This window comes from Poecilia reticulata, linkage group LG19 (genome assembly GCF_000633615.1).
Source record: "Poecilia reticulata strain Guanapo linkage group LG19, Guppy_female_1.0+MT, whole genome shotgun sequence".
In the NCBI taxonomy this organism is placed as follows: Eukaryota; Metazoa; Chordata; class Actinopteri; order Cyprinodontiformes; family Poeciliidae; genus Poecilia; species Poecilia reticulata.
Window position 1 is genome coordinate 22,799,770 of NC_024349.1, and position 26,658 is coordinate 22,826,427.

Sequence of the window (26,658 nt, forward strand, 5' to 3'; positions counted from 1 at the left end):
ATATATGTGTGTGTGTGTGTGTATGCATATAGACACACATAGTACCCCCAAGAATTCAAAGCTACTTTCACCCCTGCTGCTAACGTCTATGGTTTTCTTTGGCTCACAGAGATCAGTAGAGGTCAATGTTAGGAGAATTTTTATTGATACTTGGTTGGATGTGTGATGATTCCAAAGCGGTTGCACATTTTTTGTCTAAAGACCATAATATTACAGTCTGCGTCCTGCCTGAGCTTCACCGTATTTAATCAGCTGACATAAACAAACTTTTCGTGTTTTCTTCTTTGGTGGGAAACGATGGTTGTCAGGACATGATCGCCAAGGGGTGTAAATAGACTCCGCAGGTTTTGCTGTTGTTCTTTGCAATTTTTTTTCTTGCCTTGATAAAATCCAGAAACTCGGTGTTTGGACCCACCACAAGAAAGATTAGTTTAGATTAAAACACAGTCATGTGTTAAAACGGCTCAGTCAGAGATACGTAAAACCTGATGTTTGCTGACACTTTTTATCCATTCTGATTGAATCTGGGCTATTTTGCAAAGACGACTGATCGGGTATATCAGTCTCTAGATGTGCAAAGCCAGTAGAAACATATCCACTTTGTGGCAAAATGAAATCATGACAGGATTATTCCAGAAAAAAATGTACGATCTGGTGTGTCTCTCTATAGGACTCTAGTGGGACTGGGATTATCTGAACAATAGAAGAACTGCAAAAATTGTCATTTGATTGATTGCTGCCTCTGTCATGACTGACAATGAAATAAAAAGGATTTGAGTTTCTGTAGGTTTTCTTCTCCTTCGGGTCAGGAGTCACACCCTCTGAAAAACACGTTGCCCTAAACATTATCTGAAAGTTAATCACCGTCCCGTGTGGCTGCTTTACTTGTGCACGGCACACTAACAGCAGCTATAATGATCCAGCTTCATAAATAAGAGTTAAACAATAAACCAGGAGCTCAAAGTTTCATGCTCTGTTCAGTCTTGCGTTTACTTCCTTCATTTGTGTTTCTCTTTTTGTCATTTGTCACTAAGTTGTTTTTTTGTTTTTTGTATTTAATTTTTAATTTGCTTCGACTCATGATATATGAGACAACGTTTGAAAAAAAGGGGAAAATTACTGCATGCGAGCCATGTTTCTTAAAGGGGCGGTGTTATGTGTTTTCCAGGCACATAATGCCATTTTATAACATAATCAAGTAACTATGTAACCTTCAGTTGTTAATAAGAAACATAGATGAAGAACTGGAAAAGTTCTTCATTTAACAACTTTTCTTAAATGAAGAAAAGTTAATTTTACTTTTCTTCATTTAAATGTGACTTAAAAGAAATTTTACTTTGTAATTTCACACCTTGAAATTGGGCCACTGTCACTTTAAGAAGCTCCCATTCTTTCTGAAATTCCGCCTTCAGGAAGTCATCACAACATGACTCCTCTATTAACCCTTTAACATTGTTTTTACCAGTATTGCTCTGAAAAGTAGCTTCTAATGAGCTCAGCTGATGAGCAGTTCTCTCTGGAATTTGCTAATTGCTGCTGGCTAGTCTGAAGGAGCTGAGTGTGGGAGTTGTGGAGGAGGGCTGCTCTGCTCTGTGAGGCAGACACTTGGAAACTGCAGCTCAGAAGGAGGAACTTTGTTCTCAAAGGCGGAGCTATGTCCACCCAGGTGTTTTACACAGCTGAATGGTTGCCATGGAGATTAAAGGATTGCTCAAACATGCATGAAAGAATCAAGGCAACACTCCAGGTGTGTTTTTGATGAAATAATAACATTCTAACATGATGTAAATAAGAAAAAAAGCCAATTTTGTATAAAAAGGGCCCTTTAAAACAAAAACGTCTTAAAGTGGAACAAAGAGAAAATGAAAGTTGAGAATTTGTGATCCTTAGAAAAATGGCTAACCTAAAACCTTGCTGTTATCCTTAAGGCAGATATTCTGTTCTCATTGTTTTGTGAGTAATCAGGAATGGAAAAGCACATTTCACGTTTAGGAAACAGTTTATCTCCACTAAAGGTTAGGATTATCCAACCAACCAGACCTTGTTATGCAGATAAACTGACCTCTGCTTGTTTAGCTTAAGGAAGTTGATGTGACCGTACAGCAGCGGTCCGTCTGTCGTGTGATTTTTCTCTCTGCTGCGGCTGACAGGAATGCGGCTCCAGGTTTAGCTGCCAGTGTTTGCCATGGCAAATGTTTGGTTTAGCCAGTCGTTCAGATCACTTGTTCGCCAGCGGGGGCAAATTTCAACATGTCAGAGGAGGAGGTGGAATGCAGCTGCCAGTTGCCCTTCGCCTCACTGAGGCTGTTTATGAGGAGGTGATGAGCAGAAGGAGAGAACGCATTGTTGAGGTGGGACAGGAAATGAGATGATCTGTCATGGACAAGTCAGCCATCGGTTAGTCATCTTTAGGAAGGTTTCTGCAGGACAAAACATGAGGTCAAGCCTTCAGGTACACGAGTGGAATCATAAGCCTGAAAAGCTTTTTCCTTTACTTTGTGAATTTTTATTGCTTTAACAAAGAAAATTGGCAGGATTTTTTCTAAAATAGAACAGGAAACAGAGGACAGTGCAGGGCATTCTGGGTAAATCCAACCAAAACAAACTCAAGTTTGGCATTAGCTGGAGATGAGTCTTTTGACAAAGACAAAAGAGAAATACAGCCGCTAAATTCTTATTCTGTTTCATTTTTGTTTACATTTCATAAACTCAGCTCAGTGTCTTCTTCAGGTGTTTTCAGGTTGTTTCCTTCAGTGGTTCTTCCTGCAGCGCCCCCAAAGGTGAGGGAGTGAAGTGGTTTGTCAAACGGCTTCACTCAGTCCAGTGCGAAAGAGAACCACACCAGGCAAAAATGTGACAAATGTTGCAATTTTAGTCACCAGTCGAAACAAGGCTACCATCTAACACACACCTGTCTCTGAGAAACAGAATGTCACACAAGGAAGTAATTCAAATATACTGAATTAATTAATCAGAATTTTGAATTAATTTTCAAAATTCTAAAGGATAGGAAACAACAATGAATGTCAGAATAAAACACAGTGTGTGCAGTGTAAACAAAAACCCTTTCTTTGGGATTAATATGATTAGTTGCTGCAACCTGCTTTCCTCCATCTGAGATTATCGGAGTCCCTAAAGCCTGGGTGATTGGTGCTCCACTCAGGATTCCTGTTTGGTTAGAACCAAGTCCGCCGCCTGGCCTCCAGGTGTTCCTCCACTCGCTCTTTCCCACAGAAGTCACTAACCTTGGATTGTGGTGTTTTGATACATTTGTTCTGCTTCCTGGTGAAAGAAAAAGCCAACAGAAGAAGCACAGAAGTTTACTCTTCCTAAACGCAGCTTGCATTAAAATGCAAATAAAAAGAACGTGTTTGCTTCAAGAAACATTTCTGTCTGTTGATGCTTTAAACCTCTGAGGAATCAACTGCAAAAAGGAAGAAGATTTTGTCTTGGATCTCAACAATCTTAAAATTGGTGCTGTGAATCTAAAAATAGTGTTAGCGTTTGACCTGGATCTGTATTGTTTAATGAGCGAGGTGTAATCACCTACCACACATGTTAAGCTGTGTCCTGCCAACATATCAGATCAGTCAGAAGCAGACAGGTAAAACCTAATCTGAAGCTCATATGTAGTTGATAAGTCAAAGGGAAATTGTCTCGCCTCTTGTGATGCTCTCTTGATAAGATTCTAAGTTTATATGGGGGCACTTTATCACTGCATTCCAAAACATCCCAGTTTGGGTTATTTTGCAAACCCGGTCACATGACCAGCTGAGATCACAGGGAGGATCCAACACCACAAACAAACCACAGCTTTTATTAGGTTCCTAAAATGTGGCAGAACTCTCAGATTGAGGTCTAGTTTAAAAAAAATCTTTATCCTCCCAGATTTCTTAGGAATTTTTATACTTTTAGTTTATGTTTCATGTTGTGTACATTTTATGTACAAATCAGTTGACATTTTATCACACATTGTTTGTAGGCTACCGCTAGCCTGACCATTTAAATCTTGCTTACTGCTCAGTCTGGGATTTCTCCCATTCACATGGATTCCTGCAGTAGAATTTCTACCAGGCCAATCAGCAAACAGGAGAAGTTGTGAATGATGTTGTCAATATTTCTAGACTGTTTTAGAATTGTTGTCTGCCAAGTGACTGGTTTTTTAGCAGGCTAGGCTACTGCTACGCATGTTAGCTTATCATATTTTGCCACTGTTGTTGTGTTTAGAGAAGTGTGGGGATGAAAAGGTGATGGTGCCAGGAGTGACAGACTGATATTTAAAAGTGGTGTGTAAAGGACAAGGTAAAGAGGCACCAGCAGGTTTAAAAGAATAAACAAATAAAAACATCAGAAGAGGCTAAATTACAGGAGTGGCTGTTTCCTCACTGGTCCCTTTTTTAGTGAATGCTATGGCTGGCTAACCATAAGCCGCTAATAGCGCTAAAGTTAGCATTTGATTGGAGGTTCCTGGTAGAGGTATAAAGGATTAATAATTAGTTTTTTTTCTTTTACATTTAATCGTTTCCAGTTTAAAGTGTAAGATACTTATTGATTCATTCTACACTGAACACTAATTATTTGAAATAGTTAGAGATTTATGATGAGATTTAGGATGGAAAAAATGCTATCCATTGTGTTTGACATTGGGACCAGCATAGTTTGAGAAAAGCACAAAAAATACAATAAATGGACAAGTTACATCTTAACTCGTTTGAGACTTTTGTGAACCACGAAACATTTATTTTGTTCTATTAAAACTCAGAACAGGGTCATTTTCAGTGCATTTAGTGCATTTAGTTCTAGGGAAGAACGAGTCAAACCTGGACTAAAACAATCCAGAAAAACCCTGCTGTGATCTATGAAATATCACAAAACTCAACACTTTAGACTAGAAGAACCAGCAATGAGTGATTCTAATTTTGTTAAAAGAACAAACATGAACAGAAGGTAAAGCTACACCACTTAGCATCGTTTCTGCTCTCAGATCACATCCTTCTCACTAGCTCTCTGTAAACAAGATTACACACACCTTTCACCTACAAAGTGCAACGAATAAATCTTGTGCTTACGATAAACAGTGTGTGAACCCTGGCAGACAAGCAATTACTCTACTTCAAAGTTCACTGCTGTGTTAAAAGGTTCTGGTGTAGGGAGTGTCCACTTGTGAATGTGTGTGTGTGTGTGTGCATGTGTGTGTGTGTGTGGGTGTGTGTTTGACGCCTAGACTTGCTCTGACCGCTTCACTCTCTTTTCTTTTTGTATTTAAAAGGTCACGCAAACTGAAATGACCTTTTCTGTGAGCTTGTTATGGTGAAGGAACTCTCAAGCGTCTCAGGTGTCACTCCGTTTCCTTTAAGCTGCATCAGAACTCTGCTTAGACCTCAACAATAATCTGTCAGATCATTTTCCATCATCTTTTTCTAGACTATGTCTCACCTAACAAACATCCCACAAACGCGGTCTGAAGTGTTGCTTGTCCCTCTGTCTGTGTGTCCCTCCAGGCTTCTCGTAGGAGCACCCAAAGAAAAAGCCAATTCTCTTCCAAATGTCAACGAAACGGGCGCCGTGTACGCCTGTCCAATCAGCGAAGACCGCACAGACTGCACCAGGATGGATCTGGTCACATCAAGTAAGCATGATGCTCAGCTGCGTGACAGGATTACCTGCTCACATGTGACGCGACAAAGGAAAACATATCAAATTCTTCAGGTTTTTATTTTAGTTTAGTTTTTCTTTTTTTCCTGCAGAGCCACCTAGTGGTCAAAATGATCCATTTCATGTGTATTTCCAGATCCATCAACTGGTTTCTCTGAACTTTTTCATTAGTTTTGATACTAAATTCTTGTTTAGTTCTCCTGTGATGGACATAGGCTTCTAAAAACAAAACATTGTTTCAGTTCAGTGTTTGTTTGGGATTTTTATGGAGATGGATTTGTAAAGATGAGCTTTGCTCTAGAAAGTGCAACACAATGAAAAACGACCCAAAGCCTTTACTGTGCCATGAAAACATTTAATGTTTCAGATGATCAAACAAACTTTCATAACAGACAACACAAGTGCACTTGAAGCTGCTCTGTAACTTTTACGAAAAATCTTTTTTTTTTTTTTTACATATTTGTTGAAACTTTCACAGCGTTGTGAAACAATCTGTGGAAAAAAACTGAGTTGCTCCGCCTCTTCCAAGCGGCAACTAAAAACAACCAATCAGAGCCAGGGGGAGGGTCATGCTCAGGTGTGATACATCTTCTCCCCATCAGCAGAGCCTGTTGTGATTACCTAAGAATACAAAAAAAACCCCAGAAATCTCATTTATAATGAGTCCTGCTTTCCTACGTCCAGGCCTTTACTTTCTGTTTGGCAGATCAAATGAATTTCCAGCACTCAGGTTTATTAATCTTGCTTTTTACGCTCCAGGATATAAAATTTCTGGAGCTGCATATATTTTAATGTTCAGGTTAGGACGTCAGCTGCTCCAGTCAAAGCACATTTTTGCGGTTAATGTGTATCGGGGCATGAATGTGGCTTAAAGGCTAATCACAGTTTGGATCCGTGTTCCTCTGACTGAATATCTCCAGAAGCATGCTGGCTGTTTATTCAAATCTTGCAGCTGACTGAAGTGATCTGATCTGATTTTCTCTTTGGGAAATTTAGTTTTTAAATGGTTCAAAGTTCTGAACACAGCCGTCCAAGAACATGGAAGCAGGTGGAGTTTGGTTCTTGTGAGCTCTTACTGTTTAGATTCGATCCTGTTTTGGGTCATTATCCTGCTGAAGGACCCAACGATGGCACATTTTCTGTTTAGTAGAAAATTCACCGTATTTTTTATTTATTTATTTTTTACTTGTGACAGAAGAAGCTTACATCACTTCCATTTTCCCTTAGAAGCAGTTAGCTAACAGAAGGTTTTAAACATTATTTTCTACCAAGAGAAACTTGGATCCCTGTCTAAGCTTGTCAAAGAAAATTCCAGCTATTTTAATGTTTTATTTACGGCCAGGACGTTTTCAACGAAATAGTCACATAGATTTTAACGCATTCAAAAAATTTTAGGGGTTGCGCAGTGGTGCAGTTGGTAGAGCTGTTGCCTTGTAGCAAGAAGGTTCTGGGTTCGATTCCTGGCCCCGATCTTTCTGCATGGAGTTTGCATGTTCTCCCTGTGCATGCTGGGTTTTCTCAGAGTTCTCCAGATTCCTCCCACTGTCCAAAAAGATGACTGTCAGGTTAGTTGGTTTCTCCAAATTGCCCCTAGGTGTGTGTGTGTGTGTGTGTGTGCATGGTTGTGTGTCCTGTCTGTCTCTGTGTTGCCCTGKGACAGACTGGCGACCTGTCCAGAGTGTACCCTGCCTCTCGCCCGGAACGTTAGCTAGAGATAGGCACCAGCAACCTCCTGACCCCACTAAGGGACACGGGCGTGAAGAAAATGGATGGATGGGGAATTTTTAGTGAGTAACTATTTACTTGTAGCGAATTCCTGACTCATGAATACAAACACAAATCTTTCTTACCTGACAGACATGTTTCTCTCGTCTTCCCCCTTTTGAGCAGTGGAGGTGTTGTAGTCAGACTGCAGGGAAGCAGAAAATCATGGATTTGTAAATTCCTAGAAAGTCAAGTTATAAAAAATATATAAAAATGCTTAATTACATGTGTTTTATAGAAACAGCGTAGGGTGGGAAAAATTGTGAAACTCTTGATTTTGTGAACGAAAAGGTGGAGGGAGAGTTCCCCACTGACCCAATGCCCTGACGTGGAAGATTTATCTCAGGAACTTTTCTTTGAAGTCTCTCAGAGACCGAGAATCAAACAGGCTGTCTTTGTGTCTCGTACTCAGAACTATTTTGCTGGCGATTCAAAATAAGACTAACTCTGAACCCATGTGACAAATTCACAGCCAAGCCGTCGGAGATAGTGGAGGGCATGTGGCTGGGCGTGACGGTGGCCACCCAGCGGAGCCTGAAGGAGGGACGTGTGCTGGTGAGATGACTCCCTGTTCACTCCACTAATCAGCGCCAACAACATCAGGCATTTCAGTGACACCAGTGAGGTCACTGGTATCACAGCTCAGGTCAACCTCTGGTGTCACCAGTGACATAAAATGGATGTTACATCAAGTGTCTGTTTACTGAGGACAATTCAGAGAGCAGCGGTTCTGCACAGACCTTTCACTTGTACCACTGTGAAAAACAATTACGTCCTTGCAGACAATAAAAGTCAAAGCAGAGAAAAGAGGAAGGAAAATGATTCAGTAAATTAGAAATAAGTCATGATGAGTCTCATAAAACAACCATTAAATATGTATGAAACATCATTTTGATGACACACAAAAGATGATTGTTATTTTTAAAGATAGTTTTTCTGTTGGTCTGATTTAATCTTCTAATTTTAAATGGGTTTTCATTAGCCGTTAGCATAAAATGACCATGACTAAGAGGAACAGTTAAAACATCAGCCTTTGCCTAGTTACGTAAAGATGCGATGCGTTTCCCTGGCTGATGGAGTTACTGACATAAATTCCCTTTTTCAGTAACATTCAAATTTTTTGAATTGATCTATATACGGTATGTCACATATACGGTATGTTTTATGACACCGCTAGCTTTAAAACCATGGCTTCCTGTTTGCAGGCTTGTGGGCATCGTTATGTGAAGATCAGCACAGGCCAGAGGCGGATGATCGGAAAATGCTTCGTAAGGAGCAACGATCTGACGCTTGACAACAACGATCTCTGGCAAACTGATAGCTATGAGCGCTGCAACCCTGGAGACGACCACAAGAAGGAGGGAATGTGCAACCTGGGCATCTCCGGTGGTATAACTGAGACCGATGTCGTCCTCGGCGCCACGGGAAGCAATAACTGGAAAGGTGGGGAGCTGGGAGCTGCTGGCTGAGCTTCAGTCTGGAAACCAAACCATTTTCCTGTCTTGTAATTGTCTGTTTGCTTTGCTTTAAAGGGAACGTCCATTTAACCTGGAGAGATCCAAATCCAGACAACTATGGGACCAGTATTCAGAGAACAATAAAGGATGACAAAAAAAACAACATCTATATTGGTGAGTTCTTATTCTCTCGTCATTTTCATTACAAAGGTTCACAAAACTGTGTCAATATTTCACTAATATAAAAGCATTATTTTGCAATTTCGGTGTTTCTGTTAAATAACAAATACAATTAAAATCACACATGAAAATGTTTTGTTGATGCCGTGCCATCATCCTCCAATCTCTTCCTGTTGTTTTCTCCCTTGTGGTTTGCGGCAGTAACATCCGGTTGTTGATCATGTGACTTAGGTTTCGGGGAAAAAACATTTTTCATTCCCATTTTGTGAAATGAACCTATTTGATACAGCCAAAAGAGCCACCTCATCCTAGTGCCAAAACTTTTTAAAAACGTAGCTTTTTTGAAATTGCCGTTTTTCCCTTAAGCAAGTGTATTGCCGGAATGTCAAACTGTGCAAGTTTTACTGTTTTTATTTATGATTGGTGTGAATGAAACACCTGCTTTGTTTTTCCAGGTTATTCAGTTCTCGAGGAGCAAAAACTGCTGAGTAGTCACCACAACACTGTTGTGACGGGGTCCCCCAGGGATGAATCCAAGGGCTCCGTGATGTTGGGAGAACAGATTCAGGACAAAATCCAGATCACCCACACCATCCTGGGAGAACAAGTGGGCTCCTACTTTGGGAGCAGCCTGGCTGCCACTGACCTCAACAATGATGGGTATGTCTGAGCTCAGTCTGTGGGGATTCTAACTGTTCATTTTTACGTTCATCAGTTTTCCACCCAGTATGTCCAATGCCTTAAGGCTGCAAAATGCCACTTTCATAAAAACATGTTTGTTTTTTTTTTTTACATATTTGCTGAAACTATCACCATGTTTTCCTGTAATGGTAAGCTGTTTCTCCACCATTAGGATACTCAGCAGTGAGTACATGGGTATTATTTACATCACTAAGACCCGCCTCCTGGCTCTGATTGGTTGTTTTTGGTGCAATTTGTCAGACTGCAATAGCAGCTCAGGCAGGAGGTGGAGGAGGTTGGTCTTTTTACAGATTATCTGTCTCATATTAAGACGACGATTCATTTGCTCTAAGAAAAAAAAAAGACATTGTTGGTAACATTGTTGATTTGAGAGGAGAATCACCAGACTCTTAATCTGAGGGGAGGACCAGAGTGTAGAACCATCAAATGAAGGGGAGGAACTCTCAGTTTTGGATAATACAGGTTTGGCTCCTACAAGTACGATCTCAGTTTTGTCGCTCTTCAGTTTGAGGAAGTCAGAGGTGAATCAGGATGGTGTTTCAGATGACCAGGAGGTTAGGGAAGAGGGTGGTTCCTGTGGAGTTTGACTGACAGGACAGATAGAGCTGGGTGTCATCCATAGCAGTGAAACAAAATGTATAATTTCTGGAAAAACAAAATACTTCAAAGGAAGTGGGTAAATGATAAAGACTTGGGATCACAGGACGGGGCCCTGGGGAACAGCTGGTGTGACAGATGGGAGCAGACAGGTTTGAGTTGAACAAACTAGAGCTTCAATGTAAACATGTGCCACACATTTTTTATTCTTGTCTGTTAATTACAAATCAGTTTCGTTCTCCTTCACAATCCTGCTCTACTTTTCCTTGTCCGTCATATAAAGTCCCCGAAAAACTACACTGAACTTTGTCATTTGAAAAAGGTTTTGAAAATATTTCAATCTTTTTCTGATGTTTCATTTTGTTTTGTTTTTGTGTCTTTTTTTCCCCATCCCAGCTGGAACGACCTGATTGTTGGGGCTCCGTTTTACTTCGACCGCAATGCGTTGAGCGGAGGAGCGGTGTACGTTTTCATGAATGAGAACGGATCTTTCCAGAGTACCTGCACCATGAAGCTGACCGGTGAAGCTTTCTCCGGGTTTGGCACTGCAGTCGCTGCCATCGGCGATGTCAATCAGGACGGATTTCAAGGTGTGACCTTCAAAATATAATTTGTATTACATTTGTTTCGATCACTTCTAAAGCTTAGCTTAAGGATTATTCGTGTTTTTTTTTAGTTCACTGCACTAGAAAAACTCATTGCAGGAATTCTATCCTGGTCAGAAATAGTGAAATATATTTTTTTCATAGACATCCCTGCTTTTTATTTCTCGGTTGTTTTTGGTTGGTATTGCTTCCTTGAGGTATCTCTCCCTTCCTTCTGTAGACTTTGCAGTAGGAGCTCCTTTTCATGGGACAGGACGGCTCTATATCTGGATGGGAAGTAAAACTGGAGTCTCCCAGCAGCCCAGTCAGGTAACATCAGTCCTGGTTACTGTATACAGTACGCTTGGAGCTTTTTAGTTAAGGCATTGTGATTAAAGCCATGTGTCTCTGTTGCCCTCTACAGATAATTGAGGGAACGTCAGTGGTCAATGGCAACTTCCAAACCTTTGGTTACTCCATAAATGCAGGCATGGACACTGACAACAACGGCTACCCGGACATCTTAGTTGGCTCACTGGATGAGCGTGTAGCTCTTCTAAGGTAGAACAACAAAGGCATATCTATGTGGTGCCATTTGTGAAGTTGCACTGTCAAAAAACTAAGTTGGGTTATTTAGCTTGGCTGAAGGAAAAAAAATGGCGGTTCATTTTTCAGATTCATATTTTCACCATGTTATTCGTTCATTTATAAACATCACAGTTTCAAGCTGAGTATTTAGTTAGCAAGCTGAATACTTAGCTTGCTAGTTAAATATTTAGTTTGGAGACAAATAGTTAATTAAATAATAGGCACCAGCAACCCTCCCGACCCCACTAAGGGACAAAGGTGTAAAGAGGATGGATGGATGGATGGATGGATGGATGGATGGATGGATGGATGGATGGATGGATGGATGGATGGATGGATGGATGGATGGATGNATGGATGGATGGATGGATGGATGGATGGATGGATGGATGGATGGATGGATGGATGGATGGATGGATGGATGGATGGATGGATGGATGGATGGTTAATTAAATATTTGGTTTGAAGCTAAATATTTAGGTTGCTAATTAAGTATTTAGGTTGGAGCTAAATATTTAGCTTCACACTAAACATTTTGCAAGCTATCTAAATATTGTGTTTATAGCTAAATATTAGGTTGGTAAGCTAAATATATGGGTTAATAAATTAAGTAGTTAGCCAGGTACACATTTAACTTGCTAATTAAATATTTACCTTACTATCTGTAACACTTGCTAAATAGTTAGCAAGCCCTAATTAGCTTACAGATTAAAAATTTAGGTAGCTAAATATTTAATATTTCACTTGTTAACTAAATATTTAGTTTGGAACTCTGGATTTTGTCTAAAGCTAAATATTTAGCTTGTTAACTAAATATTTAGCTTGGATCCAAATATGTAGATTCCTAAGCGCATTCTACCAAATCCTAAGAAGAATAAAAAGAAAGTCTCACTTTCACTATTCTGAATTTTAACAAATTGAAATGTTTTTCTGACTGACCTAAAACAGGAACGGTCAGTGAGAAAAACATGGCGGCTTTTGTGTGTTTCCTTTCAGAGCTCGCCCTGTCATTCACCTGACCATAGACTTCACTGCTGAGCCCAAGATAGTGGATCCTAAGAATTGTCCTGCAGCTAATCCATGGTAACGCCTCTCCTGAAATATCAAATTATGAAACAAACCTACACAGTATGATTTTAACATATAGTATGACTGCTATACTTTTAAAGCATCTCGGTGAAGGCGTGCCTGTCGTTCACGCTAAGCAACGGAAACAAAAACTTTAAGAAAAACATCAGTAAGACGTTCTCACACACAATCTGCAACTTTATATAAAAAGCTTTAAGAAAAGATGTCTTCAGGAACAGCTTGTTGATTTTTTTGTCTGTCTTTTTGTCGCAAAAGATATTCCTTGCGAGGTTGAAGCCGACACGCTATTCAGTAAAAAACCTCGAGTCCAATTCCAAAACGGTGTCAATAAATTCACCATAACTCTGACCCAGCCGTCTTCTAGTCCCGTCTGTCGCGTCCTAAAACTAAGTGTTGAGGTAAGGATACCACAATGATTGCATGTTTTACATAAATACATTATTTGAATGTTTTTGGACTTGTAGTTGTCAGTTATTTACAGAGCTTTGCATACAGGATTTATTTATTTATTTTCACATTTTGATGATGTTGACGCACCGATGTGAAAACCTGAGTCGATATCAATATCCGATATTAATGTTGCTTCAAGAAAACTACCACAACGCTTACTTCACCAGTGCTTGTCTGCTTCAGTTAAACTACCCACGATCCTTTGCTGCATCACTTTCACATACCACATGACCAAACTCCCCCTCTAGACATAAATGCCAATTAAATGGAAATAAATATCGGCTGTTGATATTGACCCATTTTTATCGGTCGATATCAACCGATAAAATCACATCGGTGGTGCTGATGTTGGTGCCGATACATCGTGCATCCCTAATTACAGGCATAAACGTTTTTGTGTTTGATTGGAATTTTATGAGGTAGATTACTGCTAATTATTTCAAATAACTAAAACAAACAACTAATCAATAATTACTGATATTGACTCTCAGGAAAGCTTATATTGAGATGCATTTTTCAGCCATCTCTCCCAGCCGTACCCAGAACACACAGTACCCATGTTGAGACATGGCGGTGACAGCATCATGCTTTGTGGATGTTTTTCTTTAGAAAACCTGAATATGAAGGGTGTGGGAAAAAAGGCTTTCATCTTCCAGGAGTATGACTACAGCAGGAGACTTAAAGCTGTAACTGCAGAAAAGGGATTTCTACAAAGTACTAACTCAGGAGAGCTGATTCCAAATGTACGACAGTTTTTAGGTTTCTATCAGTAAAATTTTTCACAGTCATGTCAAATTTTTTTCTACTTCCAAACTATGCCTTCTTTTGTGTTGATCCGGTTACATAAAATCCCAACAAAATGCACTGAAGGTCGTTAACATGACAAAATGTTTAAAATAAGTCAATACTTTGACAAGGCGATGTAACTTTAAAACAATTCTGTCGAATTCTTATGAGTTATCATTTAAATCATGAAAGCTGCATGATTTTTTTTTTTGCATAATTGTTAGAACTGTCACTACAACATGACAAAATCTTTGAACAAATTGAGATCCTCTGTCTTTTCCCAGTGCTAACAAGAAACGACCAATGAGAGCCAGGAGGCGGGACCTAGAGCTGTCAATCAACTTCCGTGTGGCACTTCTCATCCCATCCTCTCACCCTTTATCCATTTGCTCCCTGCTACGCTGCAGCTAGCATAGCCTGTAGTGAATGCTATCCACGGTTATGGCCACTGATGATAGTGGATAAACGGTTTTCCTGTAACTATAAGTTGTTTCTCCACCATCGGCACATTTAGCAGCGAGTGCATAAAGTTGATTGACAGTGCTAGGACCCTCCTCCTGGCTCTGATGGGTCATTTTTGACCTGGAGGGTTTCATTTCTCCAGATGGCCACAGAAGCTCAGTGAAGAGGTGGAGGAGATCAATATGTTCACAGATTTGCACTGGTCAACCGCCAAAAAATTATCAGGAGGTTTTGCAACTGTTTTAGGGTCATATTGATGAGCTGAATCCACAAATCGCGTTAGTTTTGCTCAATCAGGTCAACTTTCTGAACTATGGAGCAACATGAGCATCAAAATTCATGACTTGTTCTCACATCTGGATCAGTTTCCTGAGAATCTGATCAATGAGTGATGAGCAGGAGGAGAGATTCTATCAGGACAGAAAGGAGACGGAGAATTTTACACAATGAAGACGTAATGTTCAATTCACATGAACTTACCATTATCGGTGTTTATTATTCAATTTACTGAAGTCCAAGTTTGTAACATTTAATTAATACACTCTGGTAGAAAACAGAAAAACTTTTTTGGATGAGAAATATTAACGGAAACGAACTGATAATGTCACAAAAATGTCATCAATTTAGTCAGAAGATCAGATTTGTCTAAATCAAATTAGAATAAAAACCTGACCTGGTTGAGAAAAATGGATGGATTTTCGGATTCAGTGGTACAAAATAGTCCTAATGCCGTTTTAAAAAAAAACATAACAAAAAACAAAAAAAAATTTTTTTTTGAAACTCAGTGTCATCTGTCTCATAAACTGTCACTCCAAATATGGAGTTTTTAAAAATAAAAGTTACAGCTGTAAGAATGAAATAACACATGGGTTAATTGACAGGACCGTGTGAAGGACAAGCTGGAACCGGTGGTCTTTTCCCTCAACGTAACGTTACCGGAACACGATGGCAATCCCAGAAGCATTGAGGATCTTTTCCCCACTAAAAGCCCAGAGCAGAAACTCACCCAACGAACTGAGGTACAGAACAACATCACTCATGTGACCTTTTATCCCCAACCTTATAAGTTAGCTGTGCGGTGTGACTAAAATGCTCTCCTGCCCTGCAGATAAACTTTCAGAAGGCGTGTGGCGTAGACAATAAATGCACCAGTAACCTGCAGCTGTCTGCAGAGTTTGCTCACGATAACGGAACCTTGGTCCCCAGGTAGACAAAAAACTGAACCAAAAAATCCTATTAGAACTCATCGTCTCTTTAAGACTAATGTTCTCGTGTTGCTCGTGTTCAGGAAGAAGCTCGTTCAGGTGCTCCAGTTCGACAAGAGTTTGAAAAGAATCAAGCTGCTGGTGGTGGTTACAAACTTTGACTCGTCTGGAAAGGCGGCGGAGGACGCCCACCTGGCCATGCTCAACGTCTCCATCCCCAACGCAATACAGTACTCTGGCGTCAGATCTGACGTAAGTCCACCAGGGGGCAGTAGAGCTCTGGGAAGCTTGCATGAGGGATCCGTAATTGCTGTTTAAAATGTTTTTTTTTCCCTTTTAAATTACAGGGATGTAAAAGAAAAAATGAAACAAGAACAAATAGAGTCACCTAAAGTCTCTGAGTCATACTTTCTTTTTTTTTTGTTTTCGACCATGGTCTGAGCAGAACCCTGACGTAGAATGCCGCTTTGATGTGACAGTCATGTGTGAGCTGGGGAATCCACTAAAGGCCAAAGAAAAGGTACATTTTTAATCTTTTTTTTTTCAGACTAACTTTCTAGTAAGCAAAGTTAGTCTGACAGTACCTCATTTTCACTTTTTGTCATATTTAAACATTTTATACAGTTAAACAAAAAGAAATCATTAATTGAAGTCCATATCATCCTGGACCTACAGGAATTGTCGCCTGTCCTTACTTTTTGTTCAGTTTCACTGGCTAGTAACAAAGATATTCCCTAAATAAAACCTTCCTGACATCAGCTAAAAGCTCTCAAAAAGTATCACGTCATTGTCTGATCTAGAGACATTAGAGAAGAGATGAAAAACAAAGTCCCTGCCATCTATCAGTGGAGAAGGGTTACAGCGGCGCTTCTGAGGCTTTGGGGCTGCAGCAGGAAACAGAAATCATCCATAAATGAAGAAAACATGGAACAATGTTGAACCTTCTGAAGAACAGCCTGCGTACCAACATTACTGCAATCAATCAGGAGGCCACAAAAAACCAAGAGCCACATCGAAAGCACCGCAGTCCAGGGTTATGATAGTTTTGAATTTTCCATTATAGTTTGGTTTTATTTTGATGACTTTTTGTTTGTCTAATTCATTTTAATTAGTTTTTAGATTATTTTTGCTAGTTTTCATTATTTACTGTTAGTTAAAACATTTTTTTGTTTTTATTACTTGTAGTTTTAGTTTTTTCATACTATAATTCATTTTATGTGTAGAATTCAAACAGATCAAAGTATTGTATTGTGGTTATCTATACATCGATGGGGCAATGAGAATTCAACAGAATATAACATTTTCAAAAAAATGTATTCAATTATTGTTGTGCCAGAAGTGATCCTGGAGTTTCATCGCTCGTAGCCGCCAGAGGAGTATAGAAGAATACTGTAATTTGACAACAGCTGATCTAAACTGTGTGGGTGGGGAAAAAAAGGATTTCACATTGATTTAAAAGGCCAATAAATAGATTCATAAACACAAAAACGAAGGATATTAGATCACTAATTTCAGTGTTTTAGTTCTATAAACACACAATCATTATAGTATTTCCCCATTAATTACCATTTTTATTTATTTATTATTTATTTCAGTAAACAAAAATGTCTTCTCAATTTCAGTTTGTGTTATTTTGTCTGTTTTAGTTAGCTGTAATAACCTTTCTGCAGGCCTCAGTTGAGGACTCCTAAGTGTTTTACAGTGCAGTTGGTATGAAGATGAGGGGGATAACATAACATGATGCAAAAAGATGGTTTTCCATAATACAAGCTTACTATTTTGGGTAACAGTAAGAACTATTACCCAAAACACACAATCAATCATCGCATCTGAAAGGCATAAAAATAAAAAAAAACAAACTAAGTCAAAGTTTGATTTTTGGTCCAACATTAAACTCTGCGATTAAAATGAGACAAAACAGCTAAATCTGGAGAAATCTTTTCAGGAGGTAAGCCCTTTTTGCGGCACATCTAATATATTTTCTGTCATTTCAGGTGTCGCTGCAGCTTTTATTCGAGACTTCGGGCATCGATCTGTACACGACAGCCATAGAGATTCAACTGATGCTGTCAACGTAAGGTCTCAATGCAGCAGCATCTAAATGCTCTGGTGTTCACTGAAGGCTGTAAGACGCTCATGGTCTTCAGTAGCTGCTTCTGATTCTGGTTCCTTTGTGTTGTAATGCCGTTGATCTGTTCAGTCTTAGTGAGCAGAGTGACCTGAGGCCGGCCACGGCAGCCCTGCAGATTGAAAGCATCATTAAACCCTCCTTTTTCCCGTGAGTGTGGTCTCCTCACAGCTCGTTATGTGCATAAACAGTGCCTTGCAAAGCTATAAATATGCTGTTAACCTTTCAACATTTTATCACATCACAACCACAAACTTCAAGGTATTTTGTTGGGATTTTATAACTACAGAAAAAAAAGGCTGTAGGTCATTGTTCAGTAGTGAAAAATGACCAATGGTTTTCAAAGGTCTTTTGTAAATAATAATCTGGTGTGAATTTTATCCAGCTCCCTCTTACCTCTAAATAAAATCCAGTGAAAAGCATCAAAGGTCACCCGATTAGCAAATATTAGGTTAGCTCCACTAATTCTTTAGTTGGCTTCTTAGCAGAGCGAAGTAAAAGGTTAGCTATGCTAACCCTAAAGCACTAATCATAAACATTGCTGGCGCTAAAGCACTATACCAACATGTTAGTTAGTGGAAGGTAATTCTGAAGTGCTAAATTCAACCAGGTAGATACCCACCATTTGTCAAATTTGACCCTCAACAGGGTCAAATTTGTGATTACATACCCACTTATGCATTTTCACTTCAGAACACTGTTCTTTGTAACAGAACTTTCCTCTTTTTGTTTTTTTTTTCAGTTGTATAATAAGTGAATATTGTTAACTCTGTCGCAGATTTTGCCTAGCTCACCATAGAAGGGCTTCAGTTAGGAAGAGCACAGGATATCAGTTTAAACTGTTTCCTGATGAACTATTGTCAATAACCAAAACTTCAACTGAGATGTCCAAATTTAGTCACATGAAAGTTTACAAAAAAGCCAAGTATATTAGAGCTTTAATTTATTCAGAAAAATTATTGGAGGGGAAGCTAAGTGCGCTAAATGTTTTCAGAGTTAGCAAAAATGGTAAAGTTCAAAACAAAAAGCTAGGCCATTAGCGAATTAGTAAAGGAGTGCCCACCACTGCAGTTCACCCATAGCGTTCATAAAATTTTAGTAAAATATACTGTAGTTTCTGGTTGTAGTGTCAAAAGGTTAAAGGTAATTTACAGTACAGAGCTGAACAAAGAAACTGTAGTTAACAACACTCCCTGTACACTGTGTAAAATTTTTCTTTGACTTGTTCAGGGAGGACTTTGAGGAGAAAACTAAATTTGGAGGGACAGTGAAGGGAGAGTATGCTATGCACAACACCAGTGACGCCGGCAGTCTGGTGGAGTTCACCTTGAATGTGAGTCACCTCCTCAACTGTATATTATATCTATAATATGTATGCTTTTCACCCACAGTTTCCTCATCCACACCCTGACTTTGAAGTAAAAAAATAAATTTATATTGTGTGGGAAAGAGAATTTTAATTGAGCCTTGTCTTGTGGTGTAAGCATGTCCAGGGGTGGATGCTTCAGCGTTTAACTCTTCTTTTTTTAGCCGAACTGCATCTGCTCGATGTTTTGAATATTGTTTTTGTAATCCTGGAAACTTTTGCCACCAGGTGAATATGCATGACGAGCCTCTGGGAGATATGGGGATCCTTGCCGTAGAGTTTGATTGGCCTTTTGAAGTCCCCAATGGCAAGTGGCTGCTGTACCTGACAAAGATTGTTGTTAATGGAGAATCAGAAATGGACTGCATCCCCGCCGGAGTGATCAACCCTCTTAACCTGACTGTGAGGTTCTGTTATGGCTTTGGTTTAAATACTAAGTAATTTCATGAATCTGTTGATATCTTTTGAGTTTTGACTGATCTTCCGGTGACAGCTAAGCTAAGAAAAGTAACCAAAAATATATTTTTAGTACAAACCAAAATAATCATTTTTGGCTACTCAAAGCAAATTTTCTCAGGTTGTTGTTATTATGCAAAGTGATCCCAGCGGTCCTCTTCCTCTCCAACTTGCCCAATCCACAAAAGTATCTTCCCATATAAGACCAGTGGTTATTGGCGGATTACACAGGAATATTGTTTGTTGGGTGTGTTTGTGAGGACTTTGTGACCTTTATTTACCGTGTTCAGGCAGGAAAGGTACAGAAAAAGAAGGGAGTAACAGACGCAGAACCTGGAAAGACTTTGGTAGAAAACTATTAGCCTCCTCTTAAGGGGTACCTGTCATATCATAGACAGTTACATAGATAATAGTTTCAGCTAACTGCTGATAGTTTTCACAACATTTTAAAAATGTTTTAGTGAAAAAACTCAAACATAAGCACCATGCTGACTTAAATGTACAGAGGAAGTTTTTTCGGGGGGGTGGGGGGGAAACCGAGAAGGCATGGCAGATTGGTGCAACCGGTAGGAAAACACTAATCATTAACGTGCCCAACAAACAGACCTAAAGAAAACCTCAAAGCTACAAAATAAAAATAATGAAGATCTGTAAGGAAAGGTACCAACATGGCACAAACAGCACTACTGCTCATATTCTTCCCCTGTAAGATTTGATGGGGTGCCTTAGTCCTAAACGTCCTCCATCATGCTATCACCACCAGGCTAATTTCCAAATGTTACAACCACACTGATATTAGCATGGTTCTCCCTTTAGCATGCTAACCTTTGGTTGCATGCTAAAGTAAACGTAAACATAATGCAATGAGGCTAATAAAATGGTGCTATACAAGAAAATGAAAAGTTTACTTTTGTCTTCAAAATATGTTTTTATTTTCATCTTTTATATGTAGCTAAAAAGTACATAAGTGTTTAACTAGCTTAAGACCTCCAGGTAAATTTAGCCTACTTGGCTCTGCCCACTCATACACAACAATGTTTTTAGAACTGCAGTGAACTGAAGAAGTCTAAATGTTAGTGGTGAGTGGTGTTAAAATGGTCTCAGAGCCAAACCTCTGTTCAGAAATACTCTTAGGGGGAAAAAAAAACACAAACTGTGTCACCACATACCGACCAAAGAAATCCCCAAATAGAAGCTCACAGTGTCTGCAGCCGACATATAGGCAGTGGAAATGATGCTGCTATTCTGAGATGAATTGTCATGAATGGTCCTGTTTTTATCACCACCAGTAATTACCAGCAGCACTCTGATGTAATGTCTCTGCTTTCCTGCTTTCTTTCATCCACCCTTCTCCCTGGAACGACTTCCAGTTGTCAGAGAGCCGACCCAGCCAAGCCAGGTCCAAACGGCAGACTGACGAAAACGACATGGAAGAAAAGATTCAACTCCATGTCGTTGAGCCACAGGCGGCAATCACCCTGCACCCTTCTCGGAAAAGCTACGTTTTGGTAAGCGATCAGTGGCAGGTTTCTTCATTTACCCTCATCTATTCAACAGATTATTAAGAATAGAGAATATATTTAAAAACTTAAATAAACACAATTAATTTATTAGAGGCAGTGTAGCGTTTTATTGCCATGTGGGTAGCTTGGCCTTTCAGAATGGGTGTCTTTAAATTATATAGGCAATAAAAATTCATTTCATCCGGACTTCAACAGAACAGATGGTGATACTCAAAGTATGCAAATGAACACTCAGCTGTTCATTCTTCTAATGACGAGTCTGAACCGACTGATGGGGAGACAGAAGCCAAGTATAAAAGACACTAGCTGTGCCTACAAATGTGCGTAAACGGCTTTCACAATCGCAGTGTTTCCATTAAATAAGAAAAACGAGCAAAATCACATGTGAATAAGTTTGTTCATGTGAACAGTCATCAACAATCATACCAATGATGGATGTAAGCAGTTACATGAGATATATTCATAATTCAGCCATGGTGCTAGCACTCATCATCTATCAGCCAATCAAAATTGTATCAAAGTTGCAATGGAAACACTTTTTCTGCACACGAGTCACATGATCAACAACCGGATGTTAATACTGGCGCAAACCACAAAGAAGAAGATGACAGAAAGTAGTAGGAGGATGTTGGTCTGACATTTTTTAATGACACGTGAACAAACTTATTCATGTGCGATTTTTAATTGCGTTTCTTGCTGATTGGAAACACAGCAATTGTGAAATTGTGCTTTACTGACATTAACAGAATATAGACAAAGTTTTGCGCACGTCTGTAATGGAAACACAGCAGGAGAGTCACTTTACTTCAGCTATCACAAAGTTTCTGGGATCCAACGTTACTGGCTGGGACCTTCAAAACCTTTTAAACCCTGAAAGAGGGTTAGATAAGGGTCCTTATCTAGACCTTCTCTAAGTTCCAGTGGGGTGAAAACACAATGAGCCTCTCACAACTATGGATACAGCTGGAAAATATGTTTCTTGGGTTTTACGAACAAAGAAGCAGAACTTATTTTCTAAAATTCCACTTAAAGTACGCCGTCTCGTCTGTTGGTGCTGATCCAATGTGTTTTTAATCAATTTCAAAGTCGGTGCAGATGTCGACCCGGATGTTTACAAACACTTAACACTTCCCTCTCACGCGCAGAGGCACCGCATGATGTTCCAGAGTCCGTCCGATCTGCAAAATGCCTTACTCAGCAGAATCTGATTCAGATAATAACATGTTGACAATGGTGCCCTCAACCTTGCTTGAATCTGACGTGCTGAAAGTCCCCAGGGCCCATGATCTCAACAGACCGACTTGCATGACACATGTCAAACTCAAGGCTCATACCCGGCCCACCGTAGCTATCCATGTCTCTCTCTAGACTCTAGAGGGCCACAAAAACACAACCTTTAATTTACCAATTGTCCCTCAATATTATTTTATCAATCAAATCAAAGTAGTTTTTAACTGTGATACACAATGTGATTCATGCACATATTTCTCATTAGCATAAAGTAAAAAATATTACTTTTTATAAAAAGCAAAAAAAATGTAATCTTAGAGCTTCAGTTTTTGTACTGAAAAACAAAAGTTTTGAATGATTCTTATTAAATTCTGCATTTAAAAAATATGTTGTTACGTTTGTGTTGTTGTGAAAAAGCTTTGTCCTCCCTCTGTCCTGAAGGACTGCTCCGTGGGGACGGCGAGATGCGTGAAGTTCACCTGCCCTCTGCTCAACATGTCCAGGACGGCCAAGATTCGAGTCCGCTCTCGTTTGTGGAACAGCACCATGCTGGAGGTCCGCTGACCCGGCCAGATTCGCCCAAACCTTTCCACATGCTACATCTTTGATGTTTAGAGATTGTTGGGGTTTTTTTTTTGCAATTGCAGGACTATCCCAATGCTCTGAACGTTCGAGTCAAAGTTCGTGCCACACTGAAGCTCATCACGGATAAACCAACCATCAAGATGGACACTATCGATCTGCCTGTACGTGTTGATGATGACGACAATGACACTGTCGATTACAGAAGTTTTATCATTTGTTTGTATCATTTCTTGTAGCTCACAGTGTATATAGAGCCAGAGGAAAGTGTGGAGATACCCTACGAGCTCCCGCTGTGGATCATCATCTCTGCAGCTGTAGCAGGACTTTTGCTTCTAGGAATCATCATCCTTATCATGTGGAAGGTGAGACGACTCTGGGTTTTAAATGACACTCTACAAAGTTCCATGTTATGTTATGTTATGTTATGTTATGTTATGTTATGTTATGTTATGTTATGTTATGTTATGTTATGTTATGACACTATTGTTGTTGCCTATTTATTTCAAAAGGGACAAAGCACATCACATAATATACCAGATTGTTATTTATTCATTTTTTTCTCTTACCTGCACCAGTAAAGCTTTTATATATCTATACCTATTTATAGGCACACTTCTAGTTTTTTTGTTTTTGTTTTTTTCTGTGTACTCCGGTAGCCAAGCAACGACATTTCATTGACACTGTTGTGTCTTTGTGCAGTGACAACAAAGTCTGAAGTCTAATTAGTCATAAGAATCACATGATTTAGCAGCCATACTTTTAAGTCAGTAGATGACGATGTTTTAGACTCGGATGTTCTTACGTTCTATGATATTTCATTGAGAAGCGAACAGTTCACTGGAAATGAGTTCTGACCAAATGGACTACCAACCGTAACAGATTCATTTGACTGATCATTGTTCTAACCTTCCTCCTGTAACCGCTGCCCCTGTTCTACCCCCCAAACAGTGTGGGTTCTTCCAGAGGGCTAGCAGGAGGGAGATGTATGAGGCCAAAGCCCAGAAGGCTGAGATGAAGATCCAGCCCTCAGAGACAGAAAAGATGATTGAGGACTACTAAGGCCTCCATGTGTTTTCCCGACAGCACTCACCAATGGGGCCTTTGGGTAAAGACACCCCTCAGAACTGATCTTGCTTTGTTACAGTGCTGGGCAGACAGAATAAAACCCCTTTTTTTTTTTACATTTTGGTAAACAACAACCACAAACAATGTTTTGGAATTTTAGAATTAATAAACCAACATAAAGTTGAGTAAAATTGTGAGGTGAAAGGAAAAATATGATACATTTTCAATTCTTCCAATAGATTCTCAAATTGATTTAGGCCTTGACTTTGACTATGCCATTCTACCATGAGTAGGCTTTGATTTGAACCACTCCCATCCAGCTCTGACTGTATGTTCAGACTTGCTGGAAGGTGAGTCTTCACTTTTGGTCTTTTGGACCCTCTAACAGCTCCATCCATCTTCTCTTCAACTCCAGCTTGAGTAACCTGGTCACTGATTGGTTGAACCAGAGAGAGCGGAGAGAGGATGATGCTAGCGTCTGCTGTGATGCTAAGACGGTTTTTGCTTTATTAATGCATGCTAAGGCATGTCTGGTGCTTTAACTTCTAAAATGAACGGGTAAGTGTCATTAGTCTCAGGTCCTCACAGATTTCAGCTATTTGCAGGTGTTTCTGGTTGCTAACCTCTGCAAATCCTGGGACTGTATTGGTGCTTTAATAATTAAAAACTAAATATTAAAAACTTAGCAAGTTTTCTGGGGAAAACACTGCATGCCAGAACAACTCCAATCTTCACTGGTTCTCATTTAGGGGTATTAGAGTAAAGCTGGCAGACTACCAATTGGAAACATACTTTTTGGATTTGTAATTTACAAAAGTAGAACATATAATCATTGAACACCATGAATTATTTCCCTTTCACTTCTCAATTATGTGCCCCTGTGTGTTGGTCATAACAAATCTGAACAAGACATGTTTGTGGTTTTAAGGGGACAAAATGTAAAAACGTTCTTGAGTTGTGAATACTTTTGCAAGGCACTGTAGTTCTAATAATCTCAGGTGAGGCTCCTTTCCCCACTGAGCTGCCTGTCCCCTCAGCTTCTAGCTATTCTAACTACTAAATCTTCCAACTTTCTTTCAGGCAGATTAAATAGACTTCCCTCTTGACTCTGGGTCCTGTTCTTCTCTTTTCTCTCCTTCTTCTCCAGTAGGCCGTCGCTGCTAACAACCTGTTTTTCCGCAGCTTTGTAATCCGTAATCTCCTCTGTCGTTAATCCCGTCTCTCCTGTCGTTTCTGCTCATCTTTACAGCCTTTTCTAAGTGTATTTATATTTCTGCTGCTTTTCCTCCGTCTTGCTAGCTTGGGTTCTTCAAGCGAGCCATCTACTACCGGGTAATGCCAAAGCACCGTGGCGTGAGAATTCGCAGAGCTGAACGCTATCAGTTCAATCTGGGATTTCAGCCAGAGGAGCCACAGAAAAAGTACTGGATGACCAGCTGGACAGAAATGCAGCATTGCTACTACTGATGCCTTTGAACCCCTCACTGCCACAGAGAACACTGGGCCTTACCGGGCCTGACTGGGCCTTACTGGGTCTGACTCGGCTGCAGGGACTTAAGTGCATGGACCTACTGTGGACGGTGCATTTCCTGTTTTATTTTGTTTTTTTCAATTAGTATTCCATTTCCTGAACTTTTTCTGTGCAATATGCTGAACATTTGGAGAGATTGTAATTTGTTAAGTATTTTTTGTTGAATGCAGTGTTGTACACTGAAATCCATGTTGCATCCAGAGGTAAACTTTTGTTGTGTTTTTAGGTATTAATGTGTTAAATCTGCATGTAACTTTTTATCTATTTTAAATATGTTTTTTTTTTCCTCAGTCTCTCAACATGTCTTTGTGTGAAGCCCCCTAAAGGACATGGGGGAAAATGTTTTTTTTTGTGTGTTACCTTGCAGAGGTATTGCATTCACACACAATAAGTTTTTAGTGTATTTAGTGGTCAGATCATGAGGCATCCTGAATACTGAAATTAATTATCTAAAGTTTTATATCTTTTTTTTTCTTTTTCAGATTAATGCGCCAGGTTTCCATTTTTACTTTAAACAAAAACTTTCTGTCATAATGGAAAGAAAAAAATACATCCAGACTTTTGACTAATTTTGAGTAATCACGGGGTGTTACTAGCATCTGATAGTCGTTTTCATGTGCAGTCTTGATTTTAGATCAATTTTCAACCAATTTTTTATACCAAAGAGTTTAGAACATATGAATTCGTTTTCACTCAGGATCTTTAAAGGTGTTCTTATATACAAATTTAAATTGGGTGTATTTATTGTGAGGGAACACACAATCTGAGGGAATGCAATACTTTTACGAGGTAACACATAAGAAAAAACGTCCCTTATGTCCCTTAGGAGGCTCCGTACTTTTGTGCATTGTTATTGTTTTCTTTTATACAACCTCCAAACAGGTCTTGGAGATCTAGATTTTATATTTTGACAATATCCACTCCGTTATGAGTTGTTGACTGTCTTTGTTTGAAAAGGATCACAAAGTCTGATAATCGTCAGATGCAGGATAATTTTTGTTATATTTCTGGTTTTATATTGCTTATATCACTCACATTTTAATTGTCCCTCATAATTTCCACATCAGGGTAAATCGGCAGATTACACTTGATTGTTAATTTATTGCACCATGCTGAGCTAACACAATAAACAGATGCTATGTTGATATCTTATGCATCTCAAACGGGGAGTCTGAACACTGGAAATGCTATTTGATTGTAAGGGTGTGGATGAAATTGTACATAATAACAAGTTAAATTGACGAATGAAAGCACG

General features: G+C 39.4%; 1 protein-coding gene across 5 annotated transcripts in view; it reads left to right on the plus strand.

Annotated features, from left to right (window-relative positions):
* itga3b (integrin, alpha 3b) overlaps positions 1–26,658 on the plus strand; it is a 38,532-nt gene extending 11,874 nt beyond the window's left edge. Inside the window, exons 2-26 of one of the 5 annotated variants that reach the window (XR_536372.2) lie at positions 5,502–5,629; positions 7,892–7,974; positions 8,625–8,862; positions 8,952–9,050; positions 9,512–9,716; positions 10,752–10,945; positions 11,181–11,269; positions 11,364–11,500; positions 12,524–12,610; positions 12,697–12,764; positions 12,872–13,014; positions 15,196–15,333; positions 15,423–15,520; positions 15,603–15,771; positions 15,965–16,039; positions 17,514–17,593; positions 17,720–17,797; positions 18,878–18,980; positions 19,242–19,415; positions 20,840–20,977; positions 22,664–22,777; positions 22,870–22,968; positions 23,044–23,169; positions 23,756–24,430; positions 25,172–25,251. Coding sequence is in view for 4 of the 5 variants with exons in the window: in XM_017301707.1 (XP_017157196.1) it covers positions 5,502–5,629; positions 7,892–7,974; positions 8,625–8,862; positions 8,952–9,050; positions 9,512–9,716; positions 10,752–10,945; positions 11,181–11,269; positions 11,364–11,500; positions 12,524–12,610; positions 12,697–12,764; positions 12,872–13,014; positions 15,196–15,333; positions 15,423–15,520; positions 15,603–15,771; positions 15,965–16,039; positions 17,514–17,593; positions 17,720–17,797; positions 18,878–18,980; positions 19,242–19,415; positions 20,840–20,977; positions 22,664–22,777; positions 22,870–22,968; positions 23,044–23,169; positions 25,172–25,339 (3,031 nt within the window). In the remaining variant the exon portion in view is untranslated. Of the gene's footprint in view, positions 1–5,501; positions 5,630–7,408; positions 7,443–7,891; positions 7,975–8,624; positions 8,863–8,951; positions 9,051–9,511; positions 9,717–10,751; positions 10,946–11,180; positions 11,270–11,363; positions 11,501–12,523; positions 12,611–12,696; positions 12,765–12,871; positions 13,015–15,195; positions 15,334–15,422; positions 15,521–15,602; positions 15,772–15,964; positions 16,040–17,513; positions 17,594–17,719; positions 17,798–18,877; positions 18,981–19,241; positions 19,416–20,839; positions 20,978–22,663; positions 22,778–22,869; positions 22,969–23,043; positions 23,170–23,755 lie in introns of those variants that run through there. The other 4 variants (XM_008437844.2, XM_017301707.1, XM_008437842.2 and 1 more) reach the window with 4 other exon arrangements.